The sequence below is a fragment of the Ambystoma mexicanum genome, chromosome 10 (assembly GCF_040938575.1).
Source record: "Ambystoma mexicanum isolate Mex_15411 chromosome 10, UKY_AmexF1_1, whole genome shotgun sequence".
Classification (NCBI taxonomy): Eukaryota; Metazoa; Chordata; class Amphibia; order Caudata; family Ambystomatidae; genus Ambystoma; species Ambystoma mexicanum.
Window position 1 is genome coordinate 82,144,713 of NC_090932.1, and position 17,896 is coordinate 82,162,608.

Consider the following 17,896-nt stretch of genomic DNA (forward strand, 5'->3'; position numbering starts at 1 on the left):
CAGGGGAGGAGCCCCTTCCCATGAGGCCAGGGAGGTGAGGCCACTACCAGATAGTCCCCCTGGGGGGTGGTACAGCAGGATGTCATGGGGAGAGACTCGCCCTCTGGAGACAGGGACGGCTATCCAAGGAAAACTCTGTATTCCAACCCTATAAAACTTTACACTTTTGAGTTGAACTGAACTTTGAATTCTTGTTGACGTTTCAATTTAGAACTTGCTCCATACTCTGGAAAAGGATTGAGACCGGGGAAGGGAGTTATTCCCGCACGTAAAGATCCCAACTACAATTTAACTTTGATCCACTGTCCAGAAGAAGGGAGTCATTCTTCTGGACCCAGAAAACCACTATCCCTTTAGTTTAGTTACTTTAGTAAGGGACAGAAACAGCATTTGACACAGGATGGTGGACTCTTGATTTACTTAAACATCCTGACCTGAATCCTTAGTACTTTGGTTGAGGTTGGGAAACGCTTTCATTTTTGATTAATAAACGTTTATGACAACAACCTTGCCATCTGTGTCGGTCTCCTCCTTCTGCACCCTTAGTGTATAAAAAGGGAAAAAATGATGACTGGTAGTAAGCACCATATATCTTAGTGACCTATGGAGTCACACATTCCCCACGTATTCCATCTGATACCTACTCGTAATCGGTTTGTGGCGCACGCTAGAAAACTGCCTTCTCAGTGTATTGTGCAACCTTGTGAAACTGTATTTTTCTTTTTTTGCTAGCCCGCGTCCCGAAGAAAATTCTGAAGTGCAAGGCTGTGTCCAGGGAGTTGAACTTTTCATCGGCAGAGCAGATGGAAAAATTCCGCCTGGAACAAAAAGTGTATTTCAAGGGACAATGTCTAGAAGGTAAAACCTATTTCAAGAGATTTTCCAGGACAGTAAGTTTTGGGATGGGGTCTGTCGGATCTGCCTTACATTGTCTTTATTGACCCTGGCACTTTCCATGCACCACTGTATATCTCACATTTATAATCATGGCTTCCTTTTTTCAATATCGGTTTATGGGAGGGTCCATGTGGCTAGCAGCGACTCTAAAAGGAGCTGTGAGGAACTGTTCTCTCCTAAAGGGTCCGGGATGCTTTGAGTCAGCTTTCACCTTTCGTGTTATGTGCAAATGTTAGTGGGCTTGCATTACCAAATTGCCAAGTGAATTCATTCAATTAAGCAAAGACAGTAAGGAATTTCTTTTCAAATTTCATTTGTTCTACTTTTTTGTTAATTTAAATGAAGCGCACAAACCCTTAACGCTATTGACTTGCATTGGTCTATGAATTGTATTTTCTTTTTTAACCATACTGATGTCTGCACATTGTGGCCAGCCCCCTGCACCACCCATTTTTGTAGATTTGTCATGGTTCTCTCACATCTGTGCAGCAAAGGAGACGAGAGGGTTACTGTGGCCCTGTATTGTTCCATGGCTAGGGTGCCTTTTACTCCAACTCCTACCACATTATAGCACAACCAGCCACATTTCTCTGAACTGATTGCCACCACACCACTAGCTTCCCCTCCTGGAGAATGTAAAGATCGGTCTGTAATTATCCTTCGCTGACTGTCACATTGAAAACCTCCAAATCAGACTGCCTTTGCCTACCAAGTCAACCTGTAACCCAAACTATTAAGTGAGTTCATCCCAAACCATGTTGGCATCCCAAGGTTACAGAGATGTGTATTCGAAAGACCTTTCCACCAAAACAGACAACTTTGCAAAATTAGAGCCATCAGTGAACAGGAGGAAGAGGCCCTCCTACCTGGTGATCTTCCTGATCAACGTAGAAAATAATTTGTCATTGAGAATTTTCGTCGTAGTTTCTTCCTTTCCATATTGTATACACCTTTTCCCCGAAGCTATGGCTTCTTCCACCCATTATTCTTGAGCACTCTGGTTAAACATCCCTGTTTATTTATTGGCTGCTTTTTCCAACTTTGAAAGTAGCAAGGATACTGACTTTGATGAGCAGGGAGCCATGCCAAAAAAACGGTTTCGCTAGATGGCCGTACACCACTTAAGATCAAGAGGCAACTCTAGCTTCATTTCAAAGTTTATACGCCCCCCCCCCCATCCCATGCAACCACCTGAGGGGCTTATGGTGACAGCACACATTATTCTCAAAGGGGGGAGGCATCCTCGGAGTCCTTCTCCAAGGAGAGTGTTGCTCCGCTCAAAGATCTACTTCACCAGCAGAAATGCATGTTGCCATTTCCTCTGCGTTCAGATCCTCCCCAGCTTCACAGGGATGCTGAAGTACTTATTCAGGGTGAGACCATTACTTCAGAGACATGGGTGTTAAGCATCATCCTTTAAGGTTATCCGTTGGTGTTTACATACATACCCCCTCTGACGATTGTCCATAATGCACCAAAACCTCCACATGGAGAAAGTCGGTCTCCTCTTTAAGAATGCATTTGAGGGAGGGGTAAAAAAGAATGTGACAAGTGGTTCTAGGGAAGGAGAGAAATTGGTGGTTCTTTTCCAGATACTTTGTATTCAGTGGAGCCGGTATTAAGTGGAGGGGTGTGAGTAATAATTTCCTAGATTTCAGCATTCATGACCATTCATAACTGAGAGGAAATTAAAATGTCAATGTCCGTCCTTCCTCCCAGTATGCCGTATTTGTGCTTCAGATCTTCAAGACACCTTGGTCTACTTTCTGATTGATGCACATCACAGGAAGGAAGCATTTCTTGTACACCGAGGCACGTGACCTTCTAGTTGAAGGTGCTGCTATTTGGTATCAAATTGCCTCTCGGTACTCACTATGTGCATGCTACCAGTAGTGGCCCATCTGAGAAGAAGGGACATTCACGTTTCCAATTACTTTTGACAGTTGCCTGATAAAGGCAGATTTGCTACTAGCAGCAGTGGTCTCTTGATGACACAAACATGTCCCTAGGATTATCAGACAACCTGGAAAAGTCATGCTTTGAGCGTGACCAAGCTTTTCACTTTCAAAGAGGCTCTTTGATTCCTTAGTCACACTGTGAAACCACAAGATGACGAGGTCAAACTCTAATTTCAAGAGCACCCTAGTTCCCACTTTTGCAGTAATGCAGAAGACTCCTGAGTTAATCATTTTGCATTGCTTGCAATCCTACACACTGGCTCCTCAGGAGAGCTCTTCAACAGCAGCTGGGTGTTTATGCTTGTGTGTTGTCTGGTTAACCCACCCAGCCATCGAGTTAATTAGGGGTCTCTGCCAACTCTGCTATTTCCCTTTGTGGCGAATCATCAGAAGGACACAAACTCACTGAGGGCACGATACCAAGTGTTATATTAAAATAAAGGGGTAATGTGTGACTTTCCCTAAACAGTGTTCCCTAATTGTTATTAATGAAGGTGCTTATTAGTCAGCCGTGCAAAGTCCAAAGGGAATAAATCTGCTCTACAAAGCTATCCTTACTGATCCTACCACTATAAAAAAAAAAATAACTACAGTCAGGAGAATTACTTTCTTCTCCTGAGGATACGTCTAATACCAGTCTTTAGTACCAACAGTCTTGTCTTGACTTTATGAACCAGAATTCTTCACTTCCTTGGTTGGGTTGTTGGGCTTTCTTTAATACATAATCCGCAAATAGTCTCTTGTGACTTCTTGGACTAAGGTCTTCACTTCCTTGGGTTTTCTCTCCTCGGAGATCCTTCCCTGGGATCTTATTAATTCTCCTTTCTTGGTTGCAGCTCTCTGAGCTTGGTTGTACTTTACTTGCAGTGTAATTCAATTGCTTACTTTTCAGTAGGTTCCTTGCCATCTCTGGTTTTCTCTTCAAAACTATATTTACTTTGTATAATGGGCCAAATTATTTCCCGTTTTTCCCCAGGGTATTCTTATCTTATTTTCTCTTCTCTCATTATTCATTTGTTCAGCAGTTCTTTCTCTAGAATCACAATATTTGAATGTTCTTTGGTTCACATTTAAGTCGGTTTCATATTTGCCACTGGGGTGAGTAAACTCTGCGATATCGTCTTTCGAGCTTCCTGTTCTCTGCATTACATTTGCTTTGACAGGCGTACGTCTTCGAAACTCGCAAGTTTCCTGATTTCTTTCCCTGTCAGAAAACCACATGCGTAAGCTGGAGGAGGCCCCACGCAGCGTCCATACTGTCTTCATCTCGTTCTCTTGCGTCACTCTTGCGTGCAGCTTTATCCACACTCGTCTGAGTGCATTGGACCTTCTGATTTAAAGAGACCAGATTTGTTTCCATAAGAGTACCATATCTATTATGAATTTCCTCATCCCAGTACTGAACTGATACTGTTATTGTGGATTCTTCTCAGTCCTGATAACTCATCAGATTTGGTATATCAAAACGCTTCATGTAGTCCACAATATGTGCGGCCTGCGGGAGTATCTCACAGGAACGGGAGTCCTTGTCCCCAAAGGGGAGGGAGGGGGAAAGGGGAGTCTCCTGGTGAGGTCCCACTTGCCTTTACCCCTACAGAGAGTATTGCGCAGCGGGCTCCCCTCCCAGGCCTCACAGGAAGGGGCTCCCCCTTGGGGAGAAGGGACAAATTCTCTTGATTCGTCACTGTCCACCAGGTCTTTCTTTGCATCAGGTGTTGCCATAATGATACAACATGGAGATATATCACAGGTGGCAGACCAACCCCACCCTCTTATGTTAGTGGGGCAAGCAGCAAGGTACAGAGTTTAGCCGCCTGCTAGCCAATGTGCTTCCCAGAGGATGGATGGAGATCCCACAGGCTTGCCATCCCTTCTGAGGTGCGGTACCAATCCTCCACGAATATTCTTGTTTTCAAACTCCAGCTGGGAATATAGCTTTAAAACCTCTTCAGATCATGCGGAGACAGCTCATAGTATAAAATGGGAGTCTGCAACCAAGTGTTTAGCATCTTGGCTGACACGCAGAGCCTGTGGACTATTAACAGGAACATGTTCTGAGTTTACCCACAGAGGAGAAAGATCTGAGTGACCGTTGACTACGTTGTCTACGTAGCAGCAGTACATGACCAGAGTCTGGGAATACACTGAATGTTGTGAAACTGGGAACAGCTACTGGCAAGAATCTAATTTGCAATGCTGCAGAACTGATAGATGCAAGTAGTCGGGCTATACCAATGTTGGGGGTGGCAGGGGTGAGTTGTGTGTTAAGTGTTTGAGGGAATTAAGGGTAACACTGTGAAAATCCTGGTACATGACGCAACACTAGCGATCCCAAGGTGCAACACAAATAAACGCAGCATTAAGACACTATAAAAGCAGCTTGGTAAACCCAGCAGAGCTAGCAACAGACCAGGAGAAAGGCTGACTCCTTGCAGATCCCTGCCAACAAAATGGCCTGCCACTTGGTACAAGGTGGGTACTTTCCTGGTATCTTTGCTTGCTACTCATAGCATATACCAGAGTGGGAAGCGCTTCAGGAGGTCTATAAGAGACGTGTAGATTGAATGCTGAGCAAACTTGAATGCTGAAACTGTGAAACCAGAGTTCTGCGACAGCTTGATTTGAATACTGAGAAGCCAGTGATCAGGGGGAAGACCTGTATTTGAATATTGAGAAACTAGAAGTGCACGAGATCTGAATACTGGGGGAAATGGAGGTCTTGGGGACCAGACTCTTGAAAGTGGAAAACCAGAGGTGGGAGAGACTTGTCCAAAATCTAACAGCCACATGGTCTGGAAAAGACATACCTGGTATTATGGAGTACCAAACCTTTGTCACTAAAGGAATGCCCTGCACAAAGAAGACAAGGCTGAGGCGAAGCTGGAATGTGGAGTCTGAACCCAGACGTCTCAGAGGGTGGAAGGTGCATAATTAAAGCAGAACAACTGAACAGGGGTCAAGACTGAGTAACACATGGTGAACTTTCTTTTTATGTTGTAGACTACGTTTGGGAGTTTCTGAGCTTGTCTGATGGCCGAAACCTGAGATTTGTTTAGTGTTTTTTAGTTTAGGATCGTAGGTAGGATCAGGGCTTGTTAAGACTAAGGTTTTGGGTCTTTCTGATGGCTGAATTTTTGGGATTTGATTTGTAGGATAGGGTGTCCTTGGTGGACCAAGGCTAAATTTAGTCTAGGTTTACTTTTTAACGTTGAAGCTCTGCTGGGGGTCCGGAATTGCACACTTTGTGTTTTATCATTGATACTCTTTCATTATGAACTCCCTGATTGTGCAAACGTATATCCACTTCAAAGAAGATTAATCAAGATTGTCATGAAGCAACGTGCAATTCGTATAACAAAACAGGATATTCGTCTTGAAAAAGTGTTGGGATGGGTGGACTCATCGGCTAAAGGGTCTAGCTATGGGAACCCTGAACCTGTGAGAATTCCATAATCTTAGATGCTCTCCATGCAACCATGCTTCTGGCTTTAAACTTAGTCTCAGGGATGTATCTCTCCAATTGCTCTTTGGCACTCCATCCTAAGGATACAGCGCCCTGCTCACTCTTCCTCGACTATCGCTTACCAACAGGTGTTTGCCTCCTATTGCTCGAGGGTACTTGGCAGGCATAGATGCAACTTCCAGCCACGGGCGACTCTCCTAGCCCAGTAGCAATACCTTGTACCACATTCCCTGTAGCATGTATCTCTTCCCGCTTGCTTAGGATTTTTGTTAGGCTGTGATATTGCTATCCAACAGTCACGGGTTGCCCTCTTGGCCCGATCTCTTGGACTACCTGTTCTGAAGGCAGGTAGCACAGTTCACAACAAGCTCTTCGCCCCCTCCCCCCCACCCCCTCTCTCCCATTACTCCTCTCTCCCATTACTCCTCTCTTTTTCTGGGTTATAGCGCTAGGCTTGTCATCTGGCCTCTGTCCGAATCTGGCCCTTGCCTTTTAGCTCCTTCTCTCCTGTTTGCTTTTAGGTTTGTAACCAGGTCAGCAATAACTGCTTCTGAGCTTTGGCACTATATTTATAGTGCCGCTGGTTGCCTTGATTACTTGGTAATAGAGGCTGGGAAGCCAAAGCATTTGTACAGCTGACCCATGGCACCTAATGAAAATGAATGTTGGCCTAAACAATCTCCTTGCTTGGCAAATGTACTTTAAATATTTCAACACAAAACAACAAAACTGGGAATGTTATTTCCCACAGACCCTTGCGCTGGTAATTGTGCACAACTTATAACTGGTTTAAACCATCTGTCTTTCACCAGGCACAGGTAGGAGCAACATGCAGCACCCATGCGTCCTGGATGGTGGGAGATTGAAGAATTTGTGGCAGTTGGAAAGCCTCCATTTTGCCCAAGACTAGTGACCTCCGACCACCTAATTCACCAACTAAGTAGTACATAGAGATCCCACGGCCTCTGCTCATCTCCTAGGAGGAGAGTAACAAGTGCCACAGCAGGCTCTTTAAACAGTAATGGAAAAGGCCCCAGTAAAACCCCTTGTTCACTGAACAGTGTAGTAGATCTATTTCACTTTTTTCTGTTAGCAGATCAACATGGCTTATAAGTGACAAAGCAATGTTCAGCCTGTGGTGTGCACATCATAAATGGTAAATACTTGTAATAGCTTTTAGAGCAATTACTGTAGTTTAATACTCTACATTTGTGTGGGTAATTGTGTAGTGCACAAGTGATCCCAATTATGGCTGAAATAGGAAATCTGACTAATTTAAATGGAATGATTTGCCCAGGATGCATTGCTTGGTCACCAATGGAAGCCAGGTTTTCTAGTTGCACAGTTTACAATTTTGTAGATTTCAGACCACAAATGCCCCATTGCGACTTTAGTTTAGCCCCAACAAGCAATTCCTTACTGAAAAACAACAAGTTGATTGAATGCAGTTCTTTAAACTGTCGATAGTGAGCAGTGCAAATATAATAGATGATGAGGTGATGCTTGGCTTCAGATAGGTTTTTACAAAGGGAGCCTAGCGAGCCAGGCATTGTGGACCTTTTTAACTTTTCCCTAAAAAAAAAAAAAAAAGAAGAAAAAAATGTAAAAATGCTGTCATGGCCATTTTCCCTGCGTTGCCTATCTTGCTTTGGCCACTAATGCTAAGGGTGTTAATGTGTGTCCCCATATCTCCCTGTTGGCAATTACTGTTGATTAAACATGGCATGGCGGTGACCAAGGGCTTAAGAAGCTGATCAGTAAGACTCCAAAATAGGGAATATGGTGTTCGGGCTTCGCAGCTCTCCTGTGTGGGGATTCACTCTTCTAGGGTCTCGGTGGTGGCTTACTGCTGTTTGGCAGAGCAGTGGGTGACTTTCCTATGGCAGTCAGGATAGGAGCATAATCCATCGGCTCTGCTCAATTACAAAGCTGTATTTCCTATCAATGACAACAATGGCTCTCCTGTTAGGCAACCTATGGGTGACTGCCAGCATAGCAACTCGCTAATGGATTGAAGGAAGACTAGTAGCAGGGCTCTCTCCCACCCATATACATAAGGATTTGAGTCTGTTTCAGTTGTCATCACTTTACTGACTAAGGAACATGAGGGTCACAAGATGGGTTGCCATCGCTCTGAAATGCTGGGGTGGATGGGGGCCTTCACCTTTTGGATGAAGCTATAGTTGCAGTTCTTTGCCAGTATCTCTTGTAGCTGGTTGGGGTGCATGATTGCTCCCTGCTGGATCGAGCAGTGTTGGAATAGTGAAGCTGCACTTCTTGTCTATAAAGGACCTGTACCGGGGATGGAGGTGCAGTGAATTCATTCCCTTTACACCGAGGGACTTGCAAGTAGAGGGCACTGAGAAATTCCAAATATGCAGCCTCCAGGTAGCTCTTCACTTGCTCCCCAGACGACATCTGAACCCCAAAAGAGTAATGTTTAATGTCGCGATTGTTAAAGGGCATGGGCACCACCACTGCAGGCTCAAGTACCAGTGTATTCCCTGGAAACTTTAGTTAAAACTTGCGCTACCTAGTGGATCGAGTCACGGAAGGCACCACAAGCTTTCCATGCCTATTTGGGTTTCTGTCCCATATGCCGTACTTTAGCCAGTCGTTTCTCTCGAAGCCATTGTTGATGGGCTTTAGTGAAGTCCTAGATTCTGACTGGATGCAAGATTTTTATGCTCTCATTAGGGAGGTCATGCCTAATATGAGTGATGGCGGCCTTACACTCCATGATAAAGCCTGCTTCTTTACCCGCCCATTCGGGTTATCCTTGCCTCTGGTCTGAGACCCGGCCTTGTGATGTTTGTCATAGGCCGATCTGGTTGAAATGGATCCCAACAGAAACCCAGATGCTGCATTGGAGGCGGATGGGGATGCCTTGTCTTTGTTGGAAGAGATCATAGCATCAAGAACAAGCCCTGTGGTCACTGCAGTGGGATGGTGGCTCCATTCTTTTTTACCCTGAAAGCAGAAAAGGTGGGTACCCTTATCCAAGCATGTGGTGTAAGGAGGGTGGGGTTGGACATTTTGAAGAAGCCTGCCTCCAGAAGCTAGAGATCAAGTGTATGCTACTTGAGCCCTGCGATCCAAGCTCCTCCCCAGTCTTGCATGGGGATTGCGGCCATCCAAAAGGGCAAGAGCCTTCTGCACCAATTCTAAATACCTCGACAAGAAAGGGGAACACAAATGGACAATATTGGCAGAAAGGTTTAGCAGAACTCCTTCCTTCACTTATGATAGGTGAAGGCGGACACTGCCTCAGCTTGCTCTAATAACCACATGTGAATGAACTTCCTGTAATTCTGCCTGCCTTGCCACCTGAAGGGCAGACTGACTTTGTAACTCTGATCAATGAGGAAAACAAAAGTTACATTGCCCCTTATGGGGACACAACCTTCACAGGCGCGAACATTGGAGTAAATGCACAATGATAAGTCTACGTATACGTACCTCCTCCAGGAAACACATGACAACATTTTGGACCTGGTCTTTGAGGTGAAGGAGCTGTTCAGCACTGGGATTGGTGAACCACTGGGTAAATATAAATGCCATGTCCCATTGAGTCTTCCTACGGGAGTGATGCTGGCCCACCAGATAACCCCCATTCCGCTACCACCCCTCCCACCTCCCCAGTCTGCCTGCCAAACAGTCTCTGAACTGATATAACTACCTAGATGGCAAACCCAAAGGTAAAGGGGAAGTGGAGAAAATAAAAAACGCAGATCTTCTCTGGCACCGGACGCCCTCATGAACTGGACTGGATGACGGTGTCTGTGAGAATCTAAAAGATAATGACAACTGGTTACTAACTGCTCTGCCATAATTCCTTTATAGTTCCCATACATCGTACCACCTCTTCCCTCAGTAACTGCTGTCTATGCTCTTTAGCTGATTGGCTCTTGTTTATTTGTTGCTGTTGAATTTAGAAAGTGTTTAGTCCTTTAAACACTTTTCTTTCTTTGAATTCCTAATTCAAAAGCCTTCTTCCTTGAGTCTTGAGAGCACTTGCATTTACTCTGCCTCTATTGTTCAGTTCAATTCCTGCTCTCCCAGATGGTTGCTAAATTACCGGTTCCATGTGTTAATATCCCCACAAAAATATCGGCATACTAAAATATCACCATATTTTTGCGTCGATATTGAGGCATGCCACCTGCGGGGGACACCCCACAACCCCTGCATTATTTTTAAAGGAGTGGGGGGACAACCCCACAACCCCTGCTCCGAAAAATTATCACCCCCAAAAATATTGCCTATGGGCGTTCCAGACAACCATATATACAGCAATAATTTGGATGGGGATAATATGTAGTGATACCAAATTACCTGCTGCGGGTTGCGTTCGGTAATTATACTATGTCTTCAATTCACTAGTTACCCTATTGTCCGGCTCGTTGACTTTTTCACGTTTAAACACTACCAGCAGACGCTGCTTCTACTGCTCTTCCGCGATCCACTAGCCGATGCTAGTTAACTCCTCTCATGTGTCCTCCTTGCCGCTATCGATGTGCTGTAATCCTTTTGGGCAACCTTTAACCTCCAGCTGATTCGCTGTGTCGCAGGAAACTGTTGCATACGGCTTTCAATCTCTCCTCAGGAAACGGCACAACACGTGTGGCAGGCTCCTCACGTTATTAGGTTATTTCCTCTAACGCTGCCCGACAAGGTATGTGTAGAGGATTAAAACATACAAAATACTCAAACTGTTAAAGCTGTTATTATTTGGGGTTAGTAACTGGGATTAATATCCCAGCGTCGCCACCGCCTCAGACTGCGTATGTGGTTAATACATTACACGCAACCTAAACGAAAACAAACTCCTTTTCGCACACGCTTGTGCTCGCAAACGCCAGCTGACTTTTCCTTGCTTTCACATTTAGCTTTCCAATATTTACAACATAACATTTCTCTATAATGGTTCATGATACTTCTACTTGGAAACTTCAGTGCTAATTTACTTAAATTACTTTAGTTTCAACAAAAAAAACCTGGCTTTCTTTTTCTGTGGTTTCTGTTTCTGCTCCTTAAGTCGCTTGTGCTTCTCTGTGGGTTTTTCTGGTTTCTCGCTGGCCTTTCTTCTGAAATACTGAGTTTCTATGTAAATATATAACTTATTTACAGAACTATAGAAACTGCAACCTGCTCCTTGGGAAACTAGAATGAAAGGCAGTTTATTACTCCAAGAAGAATTCCAAACTACCTCACAATCAGGCACAGCCAATCACTGCTGCAGAGACTGACTTCCATCTTGCCCTGGGGAAACAAAGGCTTCCTGAAAGCCACATTAAGGAAGATTATTTCATAAACCAATTCAGTGAACATCGGAAACCAGACTCATTCCCCAACACAGGCTCAAGGGAACTACAGATCATAACTCACACACCTCCAGTTAAAATGTGTTAGTAAAATACTACAGTGTGGAAACCTGAATGAGTCTATAAGGTGTGTACTGTAATAAGGGAACCTGACCATGCACTGTGGAACCCTGACAGATCAATGAGGAAAACAAGTTACATTGCCCTTGTGGGGACACTGTCACAAGTCTCTCCCCTTCTCACCTGTTTTTCCTGTTTGCTTGCAACCTTCTTTGATGATTTCTTTCGCACGGTCCGGGATTTGTATAAGCCCGTGTGTTGGTCTTCGGGTTCCAGCGTGAGGATAGCAATCCAACTCCAGGAGACGTTCAGATGTCCAGGACGGGAACCAGGAAAGAACAATGTCCAAGCTCGGAGGCACGGAACGCTGTGACCAGAGTGCAGGCGAAAAAACAGGAAGAAGCTCGAAGATGAGTTCGAGAAAAGGAAGGAGGATTTAAGGAACCGGGAAATTAGGATTCGGAAGAAAGCCCCGCGCGAACTCCGGCAACACACGTCCAACTACAGCGAGCGGTAGCGTTGAGACGCGCAGAGCTGCAGGGGCGTGTCTGTTTAGTAGAACGTTGAGCTTGGCGCGCAAAGACTGGCAAGCTATGTTCCGTATCAAGCGGCCATGTTGGGAGGATCAAAGCATTCAGTCCTCTATGGGTCAGGGACCACGAAGTCCAGAATGGACGCAGGCGACGGTTCATGACACACAACCTTCACGGGCGCGAACAATGGAGTACATGCACAATGATAGGTCTACGTACCTCCTCCAGGAAACGCATGACAAGATTTTGGACCTGGTCTTTGAGGTGAAGGAGCTGTTCAGCACTGGGATTGGTGAACCACTGGACAAATATAAATGTCATGCGTTACACCTGGTCCTTGTGGGCATCCTGGAGAATGATGCTGCGTTTGACCAGTGCCATTTTTCCTTCTAACATGGCGCCTTCCACTTCTGCAGGGAAGTGTTCGGTGCGCTCCACCCTTTCCAGCAGCACCCGAATGCTAGCTCCTGCTTCCGGCTTTCATGAAATATACTCTGGTTGCAGGAAAAGCACTTTGTGTCTCAACGCTCGGTATTAGTGTACCTTGCTCAGCGCTTTGTGAGTATCTCTGTTCTTGTTCCTGGCTCTAGCAGTTACTTTCCTTCCTTGTTCCTATTTTCTGCTCTTGGCCCTCTTTCTGGCTACGCTCTTCTTACGCCTTGTGTACTTGTCAATCCCTTCAGCTCATATTGGAATTCAGCCTGTTGTAATTTTTCTGGAAACCACGGATTGCCAAAGTGATGGGCATCTGCCTTGCCTCATCCGCAGTTACACAGAAGGAAGACCCTGCCTACTGCGGATGGCGAGATACAACCTTTACAGGCTCCCTGCCCGCCACTCTGTGGGAAGTTTTTCCCCTGATTTACTGGCTTTCCACTACGGAAGTCACCCGGTCTGGGTTATAGCCTCTCGGGTAGGGTGCCGTCCAGAGTCGCACCCTTAACCTGCACAACGCCTGTTCTAACAGTGCTCCCGTCAAGGATCATCAACAAGCAAGTCTTCGCAAAAGTCCCAGGTGAGCTTAATGCTTGAATCTGACAAAACCCGTTCTACCAAAGCCATGTCCCTGGGCATAACATCCAATACTATGGGCAATTTGGTCCGAGGCCAGGCAGAGTAGCCAGTTGTAGGGCAGGGCCATAAACCACTGAAGAGACAAAAGGTAAGCAAAGCAATGTGTATTGTTTTGATTGTCACATGTAATTGTTCTCTACATGGTCTTTGTCTACATTCACGTGAGTGGAACTGTGGCTCTGCAGAAGATGGAAAGACTATTGGAAGAACAGGGAGGTTGTGCCTTACTGGAGCAGAGAGCAGTCCTGGGCAGATGGAGAGGATTTACAACGAGAGCAAAATGAAGCCAACGATCGGAAACCGGTGGAAAGAAAACAGAAGGGCGAGCAAGCCGTATGAGACAGATGGGGAGACATTTGTGTCCGGTCAGAGACCTACGGCCTTCTGGTTTTCTGTAGTTTTACCCAGATGGGGTCGACCAGAGCTTCTTGTAGCAGCACCCACGTGGTGCCGGTCCCCCTTTACAGCTGGTCTCCCCTTTACACTTTTACAGTACTTTGAACTTTCTCAACTTTGCGACTTTCATTCCCCATAGCCCGGTTCACCATAGCCCGGTCCTTATCTGCTTTCTCCTCGACTCACCGGCTTTGATGACCCGTTTGGCTTTCTTCTTCGCTGGAGTCCAGGCCGGAACCACGGTAGCAGGAGTTTACCTTGCTCCCGCTTATCAACGTCGATGCGCTCTGTGTACCGTTGACATGTTGCCGCACACTTGGGCTATTGTCCTCGGGTCTTCCGATTCCCTCTGTGGAGGTTTCGCGGGACTGCGTCGGAAAGGGCAAGATCATGTCCCTCCTTGTCAGCTTCTCGATATTCACCGCCTTTCTCCTCCTCTTGAACTGCCCGACCTGTGTAGCTGTCTCGTTGTGCGCTCTGCCTTGCTCGTACTGTGATTACCTGCTCCACCTTTTATCACTGTGGGGAAAGGAAGGGACCATCAGCTGGATGTGAGTCTGATCCATTGCCTGACTGTACCTGACCAGTGTGTTGGGACATGTCAAGTAATCGGCTCTGGTGTTAGTCCGGTCTCTAGTGTGACGTGCAAAAGTGTTTGTGTTGGAAAAGGGGGAAAGAGGGTAGTGGTTTTGAATGTCCTACGTGGTAGGATGGGGAAAAGGTGTTGAAAAAACGGGATACCGCTTCTCACCCCTCGGTCTCCCCGAGGACCCCTCCCCCCCCCCACCCCCCCTTTTCCAGGGGATCCTCCCTCACTGGTCCACCCCCAGGAACTGGATGCGATAGCGATGGCCGTGTCCTGGCCACCTGGATGACAGATCCCTATGGACTAGCCAGGGAGACACCTTTGTTTCTCACATGCCCTTCCTCCATGCGATGTAGCCACATTTGCTTCACAGGGGAACCGGGAAAGAAAATCCATGTTTCCCTGGTCTTTTCCCTTCCGATGTTCCACTGTTTAACAATAGGGCTGTAGGTATAGAAACCATTGCATGAGCCAAGGGTTGGACTCTTTACATTGACTAATCCAAACTAAGGGTCAGTGGTCGGTAGCCAGTGTGAACCTTCGACCCAATAGGTAATATCTAAGATGGATAATGTCTCACTTGATGACTAGGGCCTCTAATTCTACCAGAGTGTTTTTTTTTTTTTTGATGTGGGAATAACTTGCGACTGGTGTATAGTATGGGGTGTTCTAGTCCTTCGCAAATCTGGGACCGTACGGCTCCTAACCCTGTAAGAGAGGCGTCTGTCTGAAGCAAACTCTTTCGAGAAGTCGACTACCCTTAGGATTGGGTTTTGGCATAATGTCTGCTTTAAGATGTTATAGCATATCTTTTCATTGTTCAAATGGAGTTTGAGGTTCAGCATATTTAAGTTTATCTAGTAGCCGGGCTGTTTTATCTGAATAGTTTGGGATAAACCTATGGTAATATCCTATCAGACCAAGGAAAGTCCCGTTATCTCTTTTGGTTTTGGGAGCTGGAGTATCCATGACAGCCTTTGCCCTTTTCATGTTGGCATTGTACATTCCCATTCACCATGAAAAAGCCAAGGTATTTCTGGCTGATTGGTCCAATCTGTATTTAGCTGGATAAGCAGTTCGGCATGCATTCCTTAGAACTTTCATGATGGTATAAAGATGGAACAGATGGTCCTCCCAGGTTTTACTATAAATGACAATATTGTCAATGTAAGCTCCACAAAAATCAGAATAGGGCTTTAGGATGCTATCCATAAGGCGTTGGAATGTAGCTGGTGCACTGTGTAGGCTGAAAGGGAGGACTTTAAACTGGAATAATCCCAGGGGCGTTGAAAATAGTTTTTTCCTGATCGGGCCCATATACAGGGACTTGCCAGTACCCCTTGGTTAAATCTAGGGTGGATAGAAAGGTGGCTTTTCCGAGTTCATCAATTAGATTATCGATGCGTGGCATGTATTAGACATCAAAGTCTGATATAGCATTAACTTGACGGAGGTCTATGCAGAATCTCCTGGAGCGGCTGTAACGCTCACCTGGTTTCCGTGGGGGCTTTGGGGCATGGTTGGAGCCCTCCCTTGATCTGGTTCCTCAGAATCACCTGCGACTCAGTAGATGAATGTTGCCCCTGTGTGAAGAGGAGAGGCAATGAGAACGGAGTGGGAACCCCGAGACTCCCCCCAGCCCTTTCGTGCCAGAATATGGTGGGCAAGCACTTTCCCATAGACGCTCACCTGTAGTTTTGTAATGTTGAGCTATCTGTCCTGCTTTTCCTAGCAGGGGCGCATAGAATGGGCCGAGTTAACTTCACTGGCCCGTGGGAAGGTTGATCCAGACCAGCTACGACCAATCCAAGTATGAGGTAAGTCTTTAGTATGATTATAGTTTGGTCAGAATGACTGTATTCAGTCTAGTGGTAATTCTTGCAATGTCTCATGTATATATTCGGCCGTTTGAGCGCATATAAATTCTAAGTGGTTTGTTCTTTTCCCTCATAGGTGCAGGCCGATGATGAAGAATGGTGTCCGGCCCTTCAATGAAGATTCGTGGTTGCAGGAGGGCGTCTCCGGCTCCGACCGTGGTGGAATGTTGGCTCGGAAGAAGACTCGACTCAGGCCGTAATGGAATGGAGGTAAGAAGAAGAGTCCGGCACAGGCCACAACGAGTTGCAGGTAAGAGGCGCGCTCAGCGATTCAGCAGCTGGGGCGCTAGCGATGAAGAGGCTGGCAACAGGTAAGGTGTGCGCTTAGCAATGTAGCGGCTGGCACCAGGTAAGGTGTGCGCTTAGCGATGTAGCGGCTGGCGACAGGTAAGAGGCGCGCTCAGCAATTTGGAGGCTGCTAGTAGGTAAAATGCGAGCTCAGCGATGTAGAGGCTGGTAACAAATGGAGCGACTCGCAGCAGGTAAGACGCGTCCGCAGCGACGGAGTAGCTGGAGAGAAGATGCTCGCGGAGTTGAGGCGGAAAACTGCTGGTAAGAAGCGTTCCCAAGAAATCTCAAAGATGAGGCTGTAATCCAGCGAGGCACAGGTAGGTACAGCGGAGAGCGTTAACGCTGCTTGGAAGCAGAATAATGCGAAGCGAGGGCACGTGGATGGGCTGGCCTTCTATAGGCTGGTTCAGGCCCCTCCCATAGCTCTGCCTACAAACTCCACCTTGTCCTTCTTTGGCCTTGTAGCACGTGCCTTCCAGTTCTGTTCCTTGGGCCACGCCTGGCCCAGTTGCACACGCCCTAGGACTAGAGTGTGCAGAGCACACTTTAAAATGAGCCTGGCGCCCGAGGCGCCAGGACTGGGTCCAATGGGACCCTGGAGATGAGGAAGGACTGGCCCCATGACCAGTGGCCATGACAGCGGCCTGGTTTAGAGACCAACACAATGGGAGAGGACCATGGACTTGAGGAGGACTCAATGATATTAGCCTTCAACATCTTGACTTCCTCCATCACTATCGTTTTTCATGCCTCGGTTAGATGATAGGGTTTTAAATTAACTACTTTGCCTTTAGGGGTTCGTATATAATAATTTTTTTTTTAACTCTACCGGGTTTTTCTGAGAATACATCAGGGAATGAGACCATTACATCTTTCAGATCTTCTCGTTGTTGGGTAGATAACTTGAAAGGAATTAAATCAAATTTATCTATATCTTCGGGAACCAGGTAGTATTTTGGCATGGGTGGCTGACTGGTTCTCCTTCCACTCTTTTAAGAGATTGATATAATATAAGTGGACTTTCTGTCGCGTTGGGCTATCTTATACATACACGTTCCAATTCGTTCTGTTACCTCGTAAGGTCTATGCCACTTGGAAACAATTTGTTCTCTGAGGTGGGTAAAAGGACTAGTACTTTCTGTCCAATAGTGTAGGAATTTAAATTTACTTTATTATAATTAGCAATTTTTTTGGTCTTTTGGCCTTTACCATATGAGTAAAAACTAAGTCCCGAACCAACTTCATGTGTACTCTCATTCTAGTGGCGGTTTGTGATATTGGAATGGGAGCCTCGTCTCGTTCTTCCCAGGTTTCCTGGAGCATGTCCAAGACATCTTTCGGTTCTCTTCCATGGAGTAACTCAAAGGGAGAGAAACCTGTGGGGGGAGGCCAGGGGGGGGGGGGTCTTCCTCACTGCAAATAGTGCCCATGGGTTAC

General features: G+C 46.1%; 1 protein-coding gene across 2 annotated transcripts in view; it reads left to right on the forward strand.

Moving 5' to 3' along the window:
- Positions 1-17,896, forward strand: part of PDE6D (phosphodiesterase 6D) — a 194,711-nt gene that overhangs the window by 149,370 nt on the left and 27,445 nt on the right. For both annotated transcript variants that reach the window (XM_069617551.1, XM_069617552.1), the window contains exon 3: positions 733-858. In XM_069617551.1, the coding sequence (XP_069473652.1) occupies positions 733-858 (126 nt within the window). The remainder of the gene's footprint in view (positions 1-732; positions 859-17,896) is intronic.